General features: G+C 33.0%; 1 protein-coding gene and 1 long non-coding RNA gene across 6 annotated transcripts in view; one reads left to right on the top strand and one right to left on the bottom strand.

Annotated features, from left to right (window-relative positions):
• The window catches only part of LOC106873450 (dystrophin), a 562674-nt gene that overhangs the window by 207056 nt on the left and 341676 nt on the right, over positions 1-13942 (bottom strand). For all 5 annotated transcript variants that reach the window (XM_014920808.2, XM_052976364.1, XM_052976366.1 and 2 more), the window contains 7 exons: positions 13336-13480; positions 10577-10726; positions 10093-10284; positions 6669-6885; positions 5845-6032; positions 4558-4675; positions 2443-2645 (listed from right to left, as the gene is read on the bottom strand). In XM_014920808.2, the coding sequence (XP_014776294.2) occupies positions 2443-2645; positions 4558-4675; positions 5845-6032; positions 6669-6885; positions 10093-10284; positions 10577-10726; positions 13336-13480 (1213 nt within the window). The remainder of the gene's footprint in view (positions 1-2442; positions 2646-4557; positions 4676-5844; positions 6033-6668; positions 6886-10092; positions 10285-10576; positions 10727-13335; positions 13481-13942) is intronic.
• LOC128250700 (uncharacterized) overlaps positions 5993-13942 on the top strand; it is a 97052-nt gene continuing 89102 nt past the window's right edge. The window contains exon 1 of the long non-coding RNA XR_008266701.1: positions 5993-6076. This is a non-coding gene — a long non-coding RNA (uncharacterized LOC128250700). The remainder of the gene's footprint in view (positions 6077-13942) is intronic.

Here is a 13942-nt window from a genome sequence, read left to right as displayed (position 1 = left end):
TATATATATATATATATAATAATATTATTAGGGACAAAATCCAAAATTACAGGTAAAAAACTCAATTAAAATCAATTTATAAAAAATTAAAATTAAATTGAGCCTTATAGATAAAGTATATATAAAATATATATAGTTTTAGGAAAGAAAAAATTATTAAGAATAAAAGGTTAAACTTTATATATATTTCCAAAGTTTTGATTTAAAAAAAACTTTAACGATATTATAAACTATAAAGATTAATAATTAATCAAATAATATTAATCAAAAATAACCGAAAATATATCAACACTATTCCAATCGAAGTTCTAATATTATGTTGAAATGAAACTATAACTTCTAAATAATATAGTGTTAAATAAGTTATCTATTAAAATAATCTATAAAGAAACAAATGAATAGTATAAAAACAAGAATACATATTATTTTCAAATAGTAGAAAATCTTTAGCAAAGTGAAAACAGTACTTATCCAAATTTTTCCGTTCCCTAAAACTATATATATTTTATATATATATATATATATATATATAAGGAGACGTGTGCATGAAAGTCGCACTTATACACTGGACACAGTCCTACACTCATATACATACATGCATACACATATATACACACACATACACATTTTATACCTACACTCACACATGTACACAATCAAAAAGGAAAAAATATATAAAACAATAAATGCTAAGACATATGGAAAACTTCTATATATATATATATATATTTATATTATATTACACAAGTACAATAAACATTGAAAATGTACAGAAAATAGACTCCATCAATTGCCAGCGGGGTAAGCTAGAGATTGTAGATAGCTTCTGTTATCTAGGCGACCAAGTTAGCAGTAGAGGTGGATGCTCCAAGAGCACAGCTGTGAGAATAAAATTAGGCAGGGCAAAGTTCAGAGAATTCTTACCTCTGCTGGCAACCAAGTGCTTCTCCCTCAAAGTGAAAGGTATTATGTGATGTTTGTGTGCAAACAGGTATGCTACATGTTAGTGAAACATGGGCTATGACAGTAGAGGACATGTGTAGGCTTGAAATAAATGAAGCTAGTATGCTTCGCTGGATGTGCAATGCCAGTGTGCATGGCTCATCAGAGTGCAAGCAGAGAAAAGTTGAGCCTAAGTGACATCAGATGTGGTGTGCAAGAGAGATGACTGCGCTGGTATGGTCATTTGATGTGTATGAACAAGGCCATCTCTGTAAAGAAGTGCTGATCTCCAACTGTGGAGGGCACCTGTGGTAGAGATAGACCCAAGAAGACATGGAATGAGGTCGTGAAGCATGATCTTAAAACTTTGGGCCTCACAGAAGCAATGACTGGTGACTGAGACCTTTGGCAATATGCTGTGCTTCAGAAAACCTGTCAAGCCAGGTGAAATTGTAGTCGTAGCCAACGCTGGTGTCATGTATCTGGCACCCATGCCAGTGGCATGTAAAAAGCACATTTTGAGTGTTGGGCCTCATGGCGGTAATGACAAATGACCAAGACCTTTGGTATTATGTTGTGCATAGAAGAAGACCCATCAAGCCAGTTGTGGCAGATACTGGTGTCACACAAATGGAACCCATGCCGGTGGCATGTTAATGCACCCATTACACTCTTGGAGTGGTTGGTGTTAGGATGGGCATCCAGCCATAGAAACCATGCCAAATTAGACTGGAGTCTGGTGCAGCCTTCCAGCCCCGGTCAAACCACCCAACCCATGCCAGTATATATAACCCATGCTAGCATGGAACGCGGACGTTAAACGATGATGATGATGATGATGATGATATATATATATATATATTTGTGTATGTATATACATGCATATATGTGCATACACACACAAAGATGGTCATCTCTATGTGAGAGTTAATTTTGACAATATATTAATTTGAAATATAGAAATATATCAGGTAGTGATTGTACCTATTAGAGAAAAAGCTATCATTAATAATATAACTAAAAGCCTTATAATTAATTATAATCAATTATGTAGTTGCACTAAAGAATATAGTAATATAATTATGACTGTATCTGTCAGTCTTTTTAATTGATATTATAAATGCAAGTTGGGATAAGGGAGATAATTTTGGGTGTTGTGAAGAAGAACATTGAGATGCATTATACAACTTTTTTTTTAGCACAAGGAATTTACACATGTTTATAGGGAAATTGCTTAAAAAGCTAGATACAAATTTCCGTCAACTTGTTGTAATGGCAATTAAATTTTTGAAAGGAATACTATAGTTGATTGAATGCATTTCAAGATATTTGTGGGTGCTTTAGTCATCAGTATTTCTTCCCCATAAGGAAAATTTGTCATTTTTTAAATATTGATGATAATGCATAGCTACAGAATGAATGAATGATAGAAAAAAATCCCTCCAAAAAACTATTAAATTTTGAAAACGCAATTTTTGAAAAAGCAATAGTAAACTTTACCTTATAGTTTGAAAGTGATTTTGTAATGTCTCGAGAGTTATGTGATTTTGATTTCACCTCATCTTCCATCTGGTGTAACCATCGGTTGAATGCAGAGTATGTTTCATCAAACTGTCGACATTCAAGTAACATATCCTCTAAGTGAGTCTTTCTTGATGAAACTGCAGATCTTGTGTCATTCCAAAGATGGCTTATTTCATCAGCTGCAAAATAAAGAAAACACTGTTTATTGAGTGACAAAGGTAGAGAGAGGTATATGGAAATAAACTTTTGAAAAAATGCCATGGCATTGCAATACAAAATACTTCAAGTCTCTGGTCGTCACGACACAGAACATTAGCAAACTTTTTCTTATCTGCTTCTCCTCTGGCTAAGTAAACCTGTCTCCTAGCTTCCCTTCTGGAGATCTGATACAGTTCCCTGCTACCACCACACTTTCAGTCCTTCCATGCCTGTTTCTTTTCCCTAATAGCTCTGTCAACTACATTATTCCACCACCATGTTACCTTAGTTTGAGATCTGGTCAGTAGCCCTCAACAGGTTGTCTCGTAGGAATCACCAGTTGTTCTCCACATTGTGTGATGCTATATCCCCCTCTTTTTCATCAAAAGCTTCAAGTAATACATCTCTAAATCTCTGTCCATTCAGAGGATCCTTAAGCTTCCAGACCATTCTTTTCTATGCTTGTCATTTTCGAAGCAGCCATTTAGCCCTGATCCTGAAGTTACTAACTACTAACTTATGTTGTGGGATGCATTCTTTACCTGGGAAATTTTGACATTTATAAGTAGCCATCTTTCCCATTTCCTGATGAGAATGTAGTCAATCTGACTGGTGTGCCCACCAGACTGGTAGGTGTACAAGTAACTGGCAGGTTTCCTGAAGTTAGTATTACAGATCATAAGGTCATTTTGCCTCACAGAACTCTAGCGGCCTGGTTCCCTCCTCATTGCAGAAACCAAATCTGTTGCCACTATGTACACCATGGAAGTTCCCTGAATGTTGTCCAACATGCCTGTTGAATTTATATTTTGAATAAATTCTATTAAAAACTTCAAGTTAACTTTTGGGTGTTTGAAATGGTAGAAGATAAAAATTAAATGCTTTATGATGTATAGACATGTGTATGTCTATAGTCATATATATGTATATAGACAGTATACAGTTTTTAGATAAAATTTTCTGAAATTGACAGCTATCCTGTCAGTGTTAAATAAATAACACAAACTGGATATATAACAGTTTAAGAAAGAAATCAACTCAGAAAATATTTTGGCTTTTGTTAACCTCTAAATTTAGCAAACGCAGAGACATATATTATGGTATTAATCCAAGACATGGAAGCAGACCATCATCAGTTAATTGATGCTGTATTTGAATATTTTGTTATCATCAGTGTCATACATTATCATTTCAACGCTGAGACATGGAAAATGGTCAACTGCATATTTCTTTAACCCTTTCTAACAGAGAAAAATATGACGATGGTAGTAGTGGTGTTATTGGTGATGATGTTGAAGTTTACAAATGTCGGATCTTTTTTAAAACGGGGGCCACATTTTTCATTAACGAAACACTTTGAAACTTGGAACACTGGTAGAATGTGTCATATAAAACATCTTTTTCTCTTAGTCTTCTTAAAAAAAAAAGAAATCCCTAAGTTATTCCATGTTAAAGTTGTCGTATTTCTGTAATTTCAACCAATCACTGACGTCCATTCAGCCGATATACATTAAGTGCCGACTACATAAACAAACGATTCTGAAACAATTCTATCGGTGATAGGGTTAGGGTAAAACAGTAAATTTAAAAAGAAAAAAGCAAAACGAAGCTATGGAAATTAAATACGCTTTACACCGCTTAATCAGCCAAAGGAGTAAATGTAAACAACTGAATACTTGTCAGTGATTGGTTGAAATTATCGAAATAAGACAATTTTTTACATGAAATAAATTCGAATACAAAAATATTTTTCTGTTCTATAACACAAAATAGATAAGTATACGAAGTTTGAAAGTCTTTCGGTACCAAAAACACTAGGTAAAACATTAATGAAAAATGTGGCCCCCGTTTTAAAAAAGATCCCAAATGTCTAATAAGAAAAACTATATTTACCCTTTTCTTGAATTGCCTTCTTAACTTCAGAAGAATTAGTTTCTTTTTGTAATACTGATGCTTTCTGAAGAATATCTTCAAGATCTTGTTGTCGATTCTCCATATTTTGCAAAGTATTCTGAAAATAATTTTATAAAGTCATAAAAATGTTTATACATAAAAAAAGATGTGAATCAACTATAAACGTTTGTTTATAGTTGATTCAATTTTTTCATAAAACATTCATTTGTCTCAATACAATAAAGCTAATAAAATTTCTTAATCAAAGAATATGTAGAAAGCAATCTTTTTAGAGTCAGAGTCACTAAGTTATGCTGAATAGGTGTAGCTCTATTAGACCACTATAAACATACTAAATCTGATTATTTTCAAGTTGAAAATTCTTCGGCTTGTTAAATATTTATACTGAAAATTTGTATGAATGCAAGACCCACATTAAATGCATCAGCATGTATAGTCTCTTGACCAAATTTTTGAGACTTATACTACTGTGTAAATCATTAGTGTTTGAATTCAATATACACTATGAATGATTCAGGCTTTTTCTGAAAAAAATTTCCAGAGTTTAGAAAGAATAAGTCAATATATGAAAGATTGATATTTCAGAGTTGTGCTTGTCTGGCAAGTCATTTGATTTGAGATCATATGTTGAAACTGAAACTGACATTGTAAAAGAGTGACTTTAGCCATTTACAAATGTATAGCATTCCGTGTTTTTTCAAGTATTTCATCATGTTTCTATGATTTGATCACTGACACATCTCATAACAAGCATTCCTAACTTTTATTTTTCATTATATCCATATCACTCATCCCTCTTTATCACTAATATTTGTCTCTATCACTAATACTTTTTATTCTGAAAAGAGCCAGAGAGCAAGAAGAGGCATGATGTTATGAGGTCCTTTTAGTCAGGTCAAGGACATGGATCCTCTTCTCTTGAGCTGGTGTCAAGTAAAATGCACCTAGAACACTCTGTAAAGTGTAAGCTAGTAAGATTCTTAAATCTTGTTGAGGATGTGACACCTCTCTAGTGCTGGTATCACAAAAAAAAAGGCACTCAATACAGTTTGTAAAGTGGCTGGTGCTAGGAAGCCAAGTGTGAAGTGTGAGTAAGACAAGGTCATCTGTACTGTCTAAGAAAGTTGTACCTCCAAATATGTAATGACTTCAATTGTGACATTCTGTCCAGGCCTATGCCAACATGGAAAGCAGGATAAAATTAAAAGTAAAAGAATTTTTCTCAAATTCAATTTCTCTATAACTAAAATTGAGTGAAAAACCTACCTTTTGTTTGACAATAAGTTGCTCAATATCAGATATGTTGCCAATCACAGCTTTATTGACTTTCTGCATTCGATTCTGTAAAGCTAGCCAATCCATGATGTCATTTACAGATTTGTCATAGCCTGAATGTCGAGCAGTGCTAGCATGAGGCAAATGGTTTGCTTGCTGCATCTCATGGGATACTTTTACTATTACAAAAAGAAGAAAAGAAATTGAATTTATAATACCCAAGGTAAGTTAAGCATTTTTATATTTTTAATAATGATGAACATTAAATTCATTTATTTTCAGTGAGAAACAAAACATTTTTTTATTAAATATATTTACATATCAACTTAAATTGCAAGACTGGATCAGATTTACTATAGATCTTTTAGTATACGTTTTTATTTCTTTCAATCAGCTATTTAGTTTAAAAGTGAATAGTTCAATAATTATGAAACAAATCATAAACATTAATATGTGCTTCAAAAGATAGCTCTACGGAGAAAACAATAGCCTACTAATTTATAGTTTGAAAATGAAATCATCTGCAATGTATCATTTGCACAATAACAACAAACCCATGCCACAATGATTATGACATGAACTTTTATACTACAATGAATACAGCAGATCAATGTATAAGTATGAAATTTAGTATGACTCCTACCTTAACAGTGAATGACTTTATGCACCTTAAAGTCACATAGACACAAAAATCTCAAATAAAATGAACGTATTCCAATTGGGAATTAAAAACTGATAGCTTGCTTAATAAAATAGTTTTAAAAGCTTTATTTTTTATGAGTTACATAAAACAGAGAACTAATGCATTTGCATACCTTTTTTCATAACTTCAACAACTGCCTCTGAAGCTGGCTTCATCTGAGAAGCCATTATTTGTATGTGTTCCCAGTCATTGTTAAGCTGAACAACTCGGTCTTGAATTGCATCTGTCATCTTAATATTCTGCCATTGTCCTTCTTTCACCATCTGACCATACTTGTGATTGATATTGTCTACATTAACTTGCCGTGCTTTCAAAGCTTTCTGCATAGTCTACAAGGAGAAGTTGATATAGGTTTACCTGTTCCAACTTATGTAGTAGCAAAAGCCAAAATCTTCACACAATCAACAAGACAAATGAAATAGTTTAAAGATTGCTGCCCTAAATCCTCTCATATTTATGATTTAAAATATCTCAGTATCGAAGGGAATTTGCAGGTTTGATATTTTAAATTTTATTATTGCTAAAAATCATACAGTTGTTATACTGAAAAGGCCTGAATGAACCTGCCATATCATTTCTCTATGATAGTTCCAGGTGATTCTTTTCTAGATCCTGCTCTGACTTGTAACTAGTCTTTAACTATCTCAATGTTCTTTGCCGTATATCTCATTATGGCCACTGTCAATCACTAGCTCACAGTAGTTTTGCACCCGTTATATATATATTATTTTCCATAATTATCAGATAATTAGATGTCTGAATAATCACTCGTTCATATAACACTTATCTTAAGTTAACAAAAGATCTTCATGCAGTCACTTGACCTACTAGAAGTAACTGTCTAATCTCCTTCATATCACATTCTATGTATGAAATTAATGTGTGTCACAACTTGAATATCTTTGGTCATAATAAGTCTGTGTGATCAGAGCTGGCCTGTGCATAAGCCACAACAATAATAACAATCACCTTTTTTCAATTTTTTAAAACAAGCAGCAAATCTTTCACCTTCAGCTTTATGTTTAAGACAGATTAACTCACTATAATTCTAGAGATTCTAATCCATTGTAGTTACTCACAAAATTTTAAAATCTTATTTATACCCTTCAGAAAAACAAACAAGAAAGAAAACAACATTTCTCAATCTTGTGTTATTACTCTACATCATTTCAGGTTTTTCACATTTTACTTATCTAACAGTATTTATGAACAAGCCTAAGTATTTTAGAAGGTTAGGAATTGATAGAAGAGTTATATGGATGAAACAGTAAGATGGCACTAAAGAATTAGAATTTCAGGAACTTCAATAAATTATTATTTATAATGCTGAACATAGATTACAAATGGTTAAACTTATCGGGAAGTAGATAATCAGCTAAAATGTCAATAGTGTAAAGGATGAGAACTGCATAACATTGATGACCAAGACATTCAACTTTTGAAAGCCTAAATCTGGCTAATTTTTAATAAGTTCTACAAGGTAGGAGGAATAACTTGTTATTGTAAGTAATGGCACACTGTAAAATCGATACATGATATATGAAGGGGTGCTGAAAAGTTCCTGGCTTTGGATAAAAGAAAACGAGGATCAGTTATGATTTTATTTAACATACTTATTACAATGGTTCTTCAGTTTTTTTAAGCCCTGTAAAAGAACTAAGAAGGTTGGGCACTGCCATCCAGGCCTTTTGCAATATCCTTAAAGCCAGGATTTTTTCAGCACACACTCATATTAACTTCAAGTGTTTCATTCAATACCTTGTATGCATGTAGCCAATTTAACCCACTTTTTTTCTCCTAAAAGCTAAGAGTCAATTACTAACAGAACAACTGATTAAGGAAAACAGAAATGAATTGTAACGTATCTATGAAATTAGATAAAAATTTAACTAATTAAAAATTAAACAAGATTCATTGATTATTACCATTCACTCTCTAATTTAATCAGTATGTACTAAAGAAATAAATTTTAACATGAGCTCTTGAATGCAGAATGCCAAGCTATTTAACAATTCGCAAACTAGTAGTATTTTCATTTTCAAGAATATGGTTTTATATTCAGTACAGATATTGTGGATAGGTAATTAACACTCAGTGGATATTATGTAGGATTTGGTTTGTGGATTGTGTGCATTTCATTACACATTTTGTTAGTCTGGTCAAGAAAGCTTGTGAAATGCACAAAAAAGGAAAAAAAAAAAAAAAGAGAAAGAAATGCATAATAGGATATAGGTTTTGACACTTGACATTTACTGTTCTTTTCAAGTTCAAGAGTTATCTTGCACTGCTTCACACATTGCGCTGAGCAATCAGAACATATTGAATCTGTTTGGGTATTCTTTATGCTCCAGTACAACAAAAAACATCATTAGTATTTGTGACAGAGACGAACAAGGTAAACTGAGTTAATGCATGATATTATTACTTCTTTGTGATTCATCTGAAGAAGTTGTTAGATACATAGGTATTCAGTCATAAGGATAAGATCACATGTCAGGTACCTGCTTTTTTATGAACCCCCTATCTTTATAACAATCTTACGACACTAATATCATCATTGTGACAAACAGAAACTGTTCTTTTGTGGTTCAGCATTTGAACACCGCACCATTAAGTTTATCTTATATGCTTCAGATGTGCATAACATGCACAAATGTATATACTTTGTTTACAAATATGTGCATATGTGTTATAGATATCTATAGCTTTTACCATTATGTATTTATTACTACCTTTGGCAGTTAGCCAGACAGTAGCAAGCAATACTAATTGCATTATCATATCTAATCTAATAACTCTTGCAATCTTTGAGAAGTGCCAGATGAGATGAAATCTCCAGATTTCGAATCCAAAAGCTGATCAGAAAGAATATAATCTGAATTTAATGAGGCCTTCTGTAATAGCTAGGTAAAATAAGATAAAATGACTGACTTCTGATTATGAAATTATCTAATGCCAAGCAGCCTTTAGATATTATAATGAAATTTAGAAACAAAACAATGATTTCCTCTGCTTAGAATAAGAACATATTTGTAAGGAGAGCTAGCTCATTTAAATCAATTTAAGTATTTTGCTAGTACATTTTTATCATCTTCAAACAGATTAATGTAGGTGATGCTTTTCTGAGGGGCAAAATGATGCTTAACCAAAGACTAAGTTTAAACTTAAAATGCATGACTTTCATCATCATCCTTATAATCTGATTCCACTTTTTTCCATGCCTGCATGGGTCACATGGAATTTGTTAAGGCAGATTTTCTAGGATACCCTTCTTGTCACCCACCCTCATGCTTCCAAGCTAGGTAATATCTCACCATGGTCAGACATGTTTTACATGGAAGAATGGAAACAAACATCCTTGTTTGTATGATGATGATGATGATGATGCTCATTTACAACCACCATGTCATGTCTAGAGAAGGGTACACACACACATACATACATGATAGGTTTCTTTCAGTTTCTCTCTTTGGTCATTGAAATTATTTTCTAAGCTCAATGTTCATCTTTAGCTAAGAATGAAAAATGAAACTAACCTGTGTATCTATAACAACTGAATCTTGTTCTTCAGAGACAGTATTTGAGTTAGTGGGATTTTGTTGGGCCTCTAAAACCTTTTTGGTTCCAGTAATCCACGTTTGTAACTCCTCAAGATCTTTCAGGAAGTCTTGTAAAGTACTGAGCTTCACATCTAAAAATTTCACACGTTCTGGAATTGCAACTATCAACTAAAAATAGAAACAATCAAAACAAAACAATGAGATTTAGATTTCTGGAAAGTATTAAAAATTCAATCTAATTACACACAAGAGAAAAATAATCTAAAACAGTATTTGAGTTTATTTAGGCTCATATTTATTGAAAACTTATAATCACATAATGAAGGATACAAATGCACTCAACAGAATTAGGTGGGAGGAGATTTCATCATTATAGATGATGGCTACAATGAGAAGATGTAGGCAACTATAATTTGATATACGAATAACTTGAAATAAGAGGCAAATGAAGCAACCTCACCTTTTTCCATCGTGTATTGAGATTTTCAAGATCTTTACTCATGTTCTCTTTATCCTGGTTAGATAACGAGTCTTGCTTCATCATATGTTGTGCATTGCGGTTAAGTGCCTTCAGCTGTTGCTGATGTGTTGGTAAGTCATCTTCCATTTCCTAAATGGTAAAAAAAAAAGAAACAAATAGAGAGAAATTCATCCTAATCACCACCGCTGTCACCATAAAAATCACTGTTACATCCATTTTATGTTTCTTTGACAATGCTTATATGGGCTTGATGAATCTTTTCCAGTACAACCACAAATCAATCTTTGTGTCTCCTACTATGTAAGATTTATCTCCTGAGATTAGCCTCCACTAATTATTTCCATATCTTCTTTAGACTTCTAATGCAGGTTCCTTCTATTTGGATCACTTGGCTCTTGTTTCACCTAACTGTTTTCTTCCATATGCATTACATCTTGTCCACTGCATCTGGCTCAAACTATATCCAGCTTTTTACTTCTTAGCTTATTTTCATTTTGTTATTCATGAACAATAACAATACATACTCACATCATTTCTCTTAAGCTTTTGCACATCTCTGGCATTCAATGTTTGTTTCACAACTATCCAATGTGCGGCATCACTTCATATGCAAATATCATATAATCTGCCCTTCATTTGAAGATGTCATTTTGTTGACTTCTCCACTGTTACCACTTAGATAACAAAACATACTGACTATTTACAGGGATTGTACTAGGTTTTTCTCTGTCAACCTGTCTGTGACCTTCCTGCACCCTTTAAGCCCCTTAATTTATACTAGGTACAACATATGGAATTTCTACCTGTTTATTTCGTGTTTATCATATATGGCCACTTTCCAGATGGTAGCAGAGTCATGTTTTCTTTCCTAACATTACTTTTACTCTTGTAGCAGTCGATGCCGACACTGCTATACCAATCACTAGAATTAGCCTTTCCAGTCCTACTTGATTTACTGTGCAACTAACTATCATTTTTCTAGTTTGCTGGCCATATCCAACATCTTAGTGACTATCTCTGATGGTCCAGCTGCTTTTCCTGCCTTCACAGACATATGTTTAACCATATAGCTGTCAATTTCAACAGCTTATCCCTCTGTTTGGTTAATTCAAGGTAGTCCTCGCTCTCTCCTACAACTCCTCATTCAGTAACATCTTGAAATAGCATTTCCATACCTTCTTGGCATTATTAAGAACAATTAGAGCGGTGAGCTGGCAGAATCATTAGCATGCCAGGCGAAATGCTTAGCAGTATTTTGTCTGCCGTTATGTTCTGAGTTAAAGTTCTGCCAAGGTCGACTCTGCCTTTCATCCATTCGGGGTCGATTAAATAAGTACCAGTTATGCACTGGAGTTGATGTAATCGACTTAATCCCTTTGCCTGTCCTTGTTTGTCCCCTCTATGTTTAGCCCCCTGTGGGCAATAAAGAAATAATTATCAAGAACAATTGTGCCACTACCATTACTTACACATGAACAATATCCTGATTCATGACACACTTCTTCACAATGTAGAAGACCTGATGCTTGTGATCTTCACATCACAGAACATTAGCAAACTTTTTACTTTCTACTTTTCTCCTTGTTATGAATACTCGATGGCTAACTACCTGATACTGTTCCTTGAGCTCTCCTATCATTTATTTTGGGCCTGTTGCTTAGTTTTTATGTCTGTATGCACTGCACTATTCTAACATTATCACCATGATGCACAGGCCTTCTATTTGACTGGAACCCGATTTCATCTATAGATCTCATTTGTGACTCACAGCAACTTGTCTCATAAGCTCCCAGCAGTTTTTTTATGGCTTAGGTTTCTATTTCTTCCCCCTTTTTCACATATCCATCACTTGGTGCTTCTCTAAACTTAAGTCTGGCTTAGGAATCTTTCAGATTCCATACATTCTTCTCCAGATTCTTTTGTCTGCAGAGCCATCTGACTCTTGCTTTGGTGTCATAATCACTAGTCTATATTGAATAAATGTTGTATATCTAACAAATGCAATAAGAAGCTCCTAACATTTACATTAGACTGGTACAAAATCAATATCATTGTGTTATGTCAACTTGATCTTGATGGTACATACCATTTGTGGACAAAACTTTATGCAGTAATAGTTGTAGATATTGTCCTTCATAGAAAAGGAGTAATTTCTACATACTACAATAAGTTTCTGGTGAACTGAGACTATAATGCAGTTCCAATTCTCTATTGAAGTATTTTTCACTTAATTACCCAATTTTCTTCTTTTAAATATATATCTCATTTGTGCCTTGAGAAAACAATCAATATTATTCTAAGAATTAGATAAAAAACTTAATAAATTTTTAATTTGATAATTTGTTATAGTTCATGTTTTATGAAATAAACTAAGATATCAGATGTGATATTATATACAAATATAATAATTCATATTATGAATTCATAATATAAATAATCAATACTTGACAAAAAATAGAAAAAGCTAACTAGAATTACTAAACAAAATTAGCAATATAGTTTTGTAGGAGGTAAAGTGATGATGTGAGAGAAGTATTTAAGACAAAATAAAATCACCCACACAGAAGCCTTTTAGTGAACAACATAATGTTTTTGATGCAACCAGGAGAAATAAATTAAAAAATCAATCCTGTAGATCAGAGAATAATGTTAGTCTTATTTAATCAAACTTGAACAAATAAGTTTTACAGTGTAACACAATATTTAAAAATATAGATACAAAAATTTGGAATATTTACTTTGAATTTGTCATAGGTTTCCTCTAAATTTTCTTCACCTTGAATTAATGGAATGCTCAAAAGGTTTTCTGCTTCATCAATCCATAAAAATAATTCATCCATGTCATCAGTGAACTCACTAGTTTTTATACTCTCATTATCATACCTGTGCAGAAGCAGAAAACAAAAAAGCTGAAATAGCTGAAAGGATCAGGCATGTAATAACATGAAACAATAATGTAGAGGCAGTAAGTACCATGATGATGCAAAAACAAAAAAGATAAAAGCCAACAAGAATATTTCCATGCAGTTGTTTGATCAGTTAGAAGTAGCAGCTAAATTTCCTTAAAATAACACAATATCCATCTTAATAAAGGTAATATACATCATCACCATCATTGTTGTTTAATGTCCGTTTTCTATGTTGGCAATGGTTGGACGGTTTGATTGAGGTCTGGAAAGCCAGTGGCTGTACCAGGCTCCAATCTGATCTGGCAATGTTTCTATAGTTGAATGCCCCTTCTAATGCCAACCACTCTGAGAGTCTAGTGGGTGCTTTTTATGTGCCACCCCGGCACAGGAGCCAGTCTGGCGGTCCTGGCACACATATTCGTATGTATATATATAT

This window comes from Octopus bimaculoides, chromosome 2 (assembly GCF_001194135.2).
Source record: "Octopus bimaculoides isolate UCB-OBI-ISO-001 chromosome 2, ASM119413v2, whole genome shotgun sequence".
NCBI classification, from domain to species: domain Eukaryota; kingdom Metazoa; phylum Mollusca; class Cephalopoda; order Octopoda; family Octopodidae; genus Octopus; species Octopus bimaculoides.
Note: the sequence above shows the minus strand (reverse complement) of the source record. Positions and strands in the feature narration are given on the sequence as shown.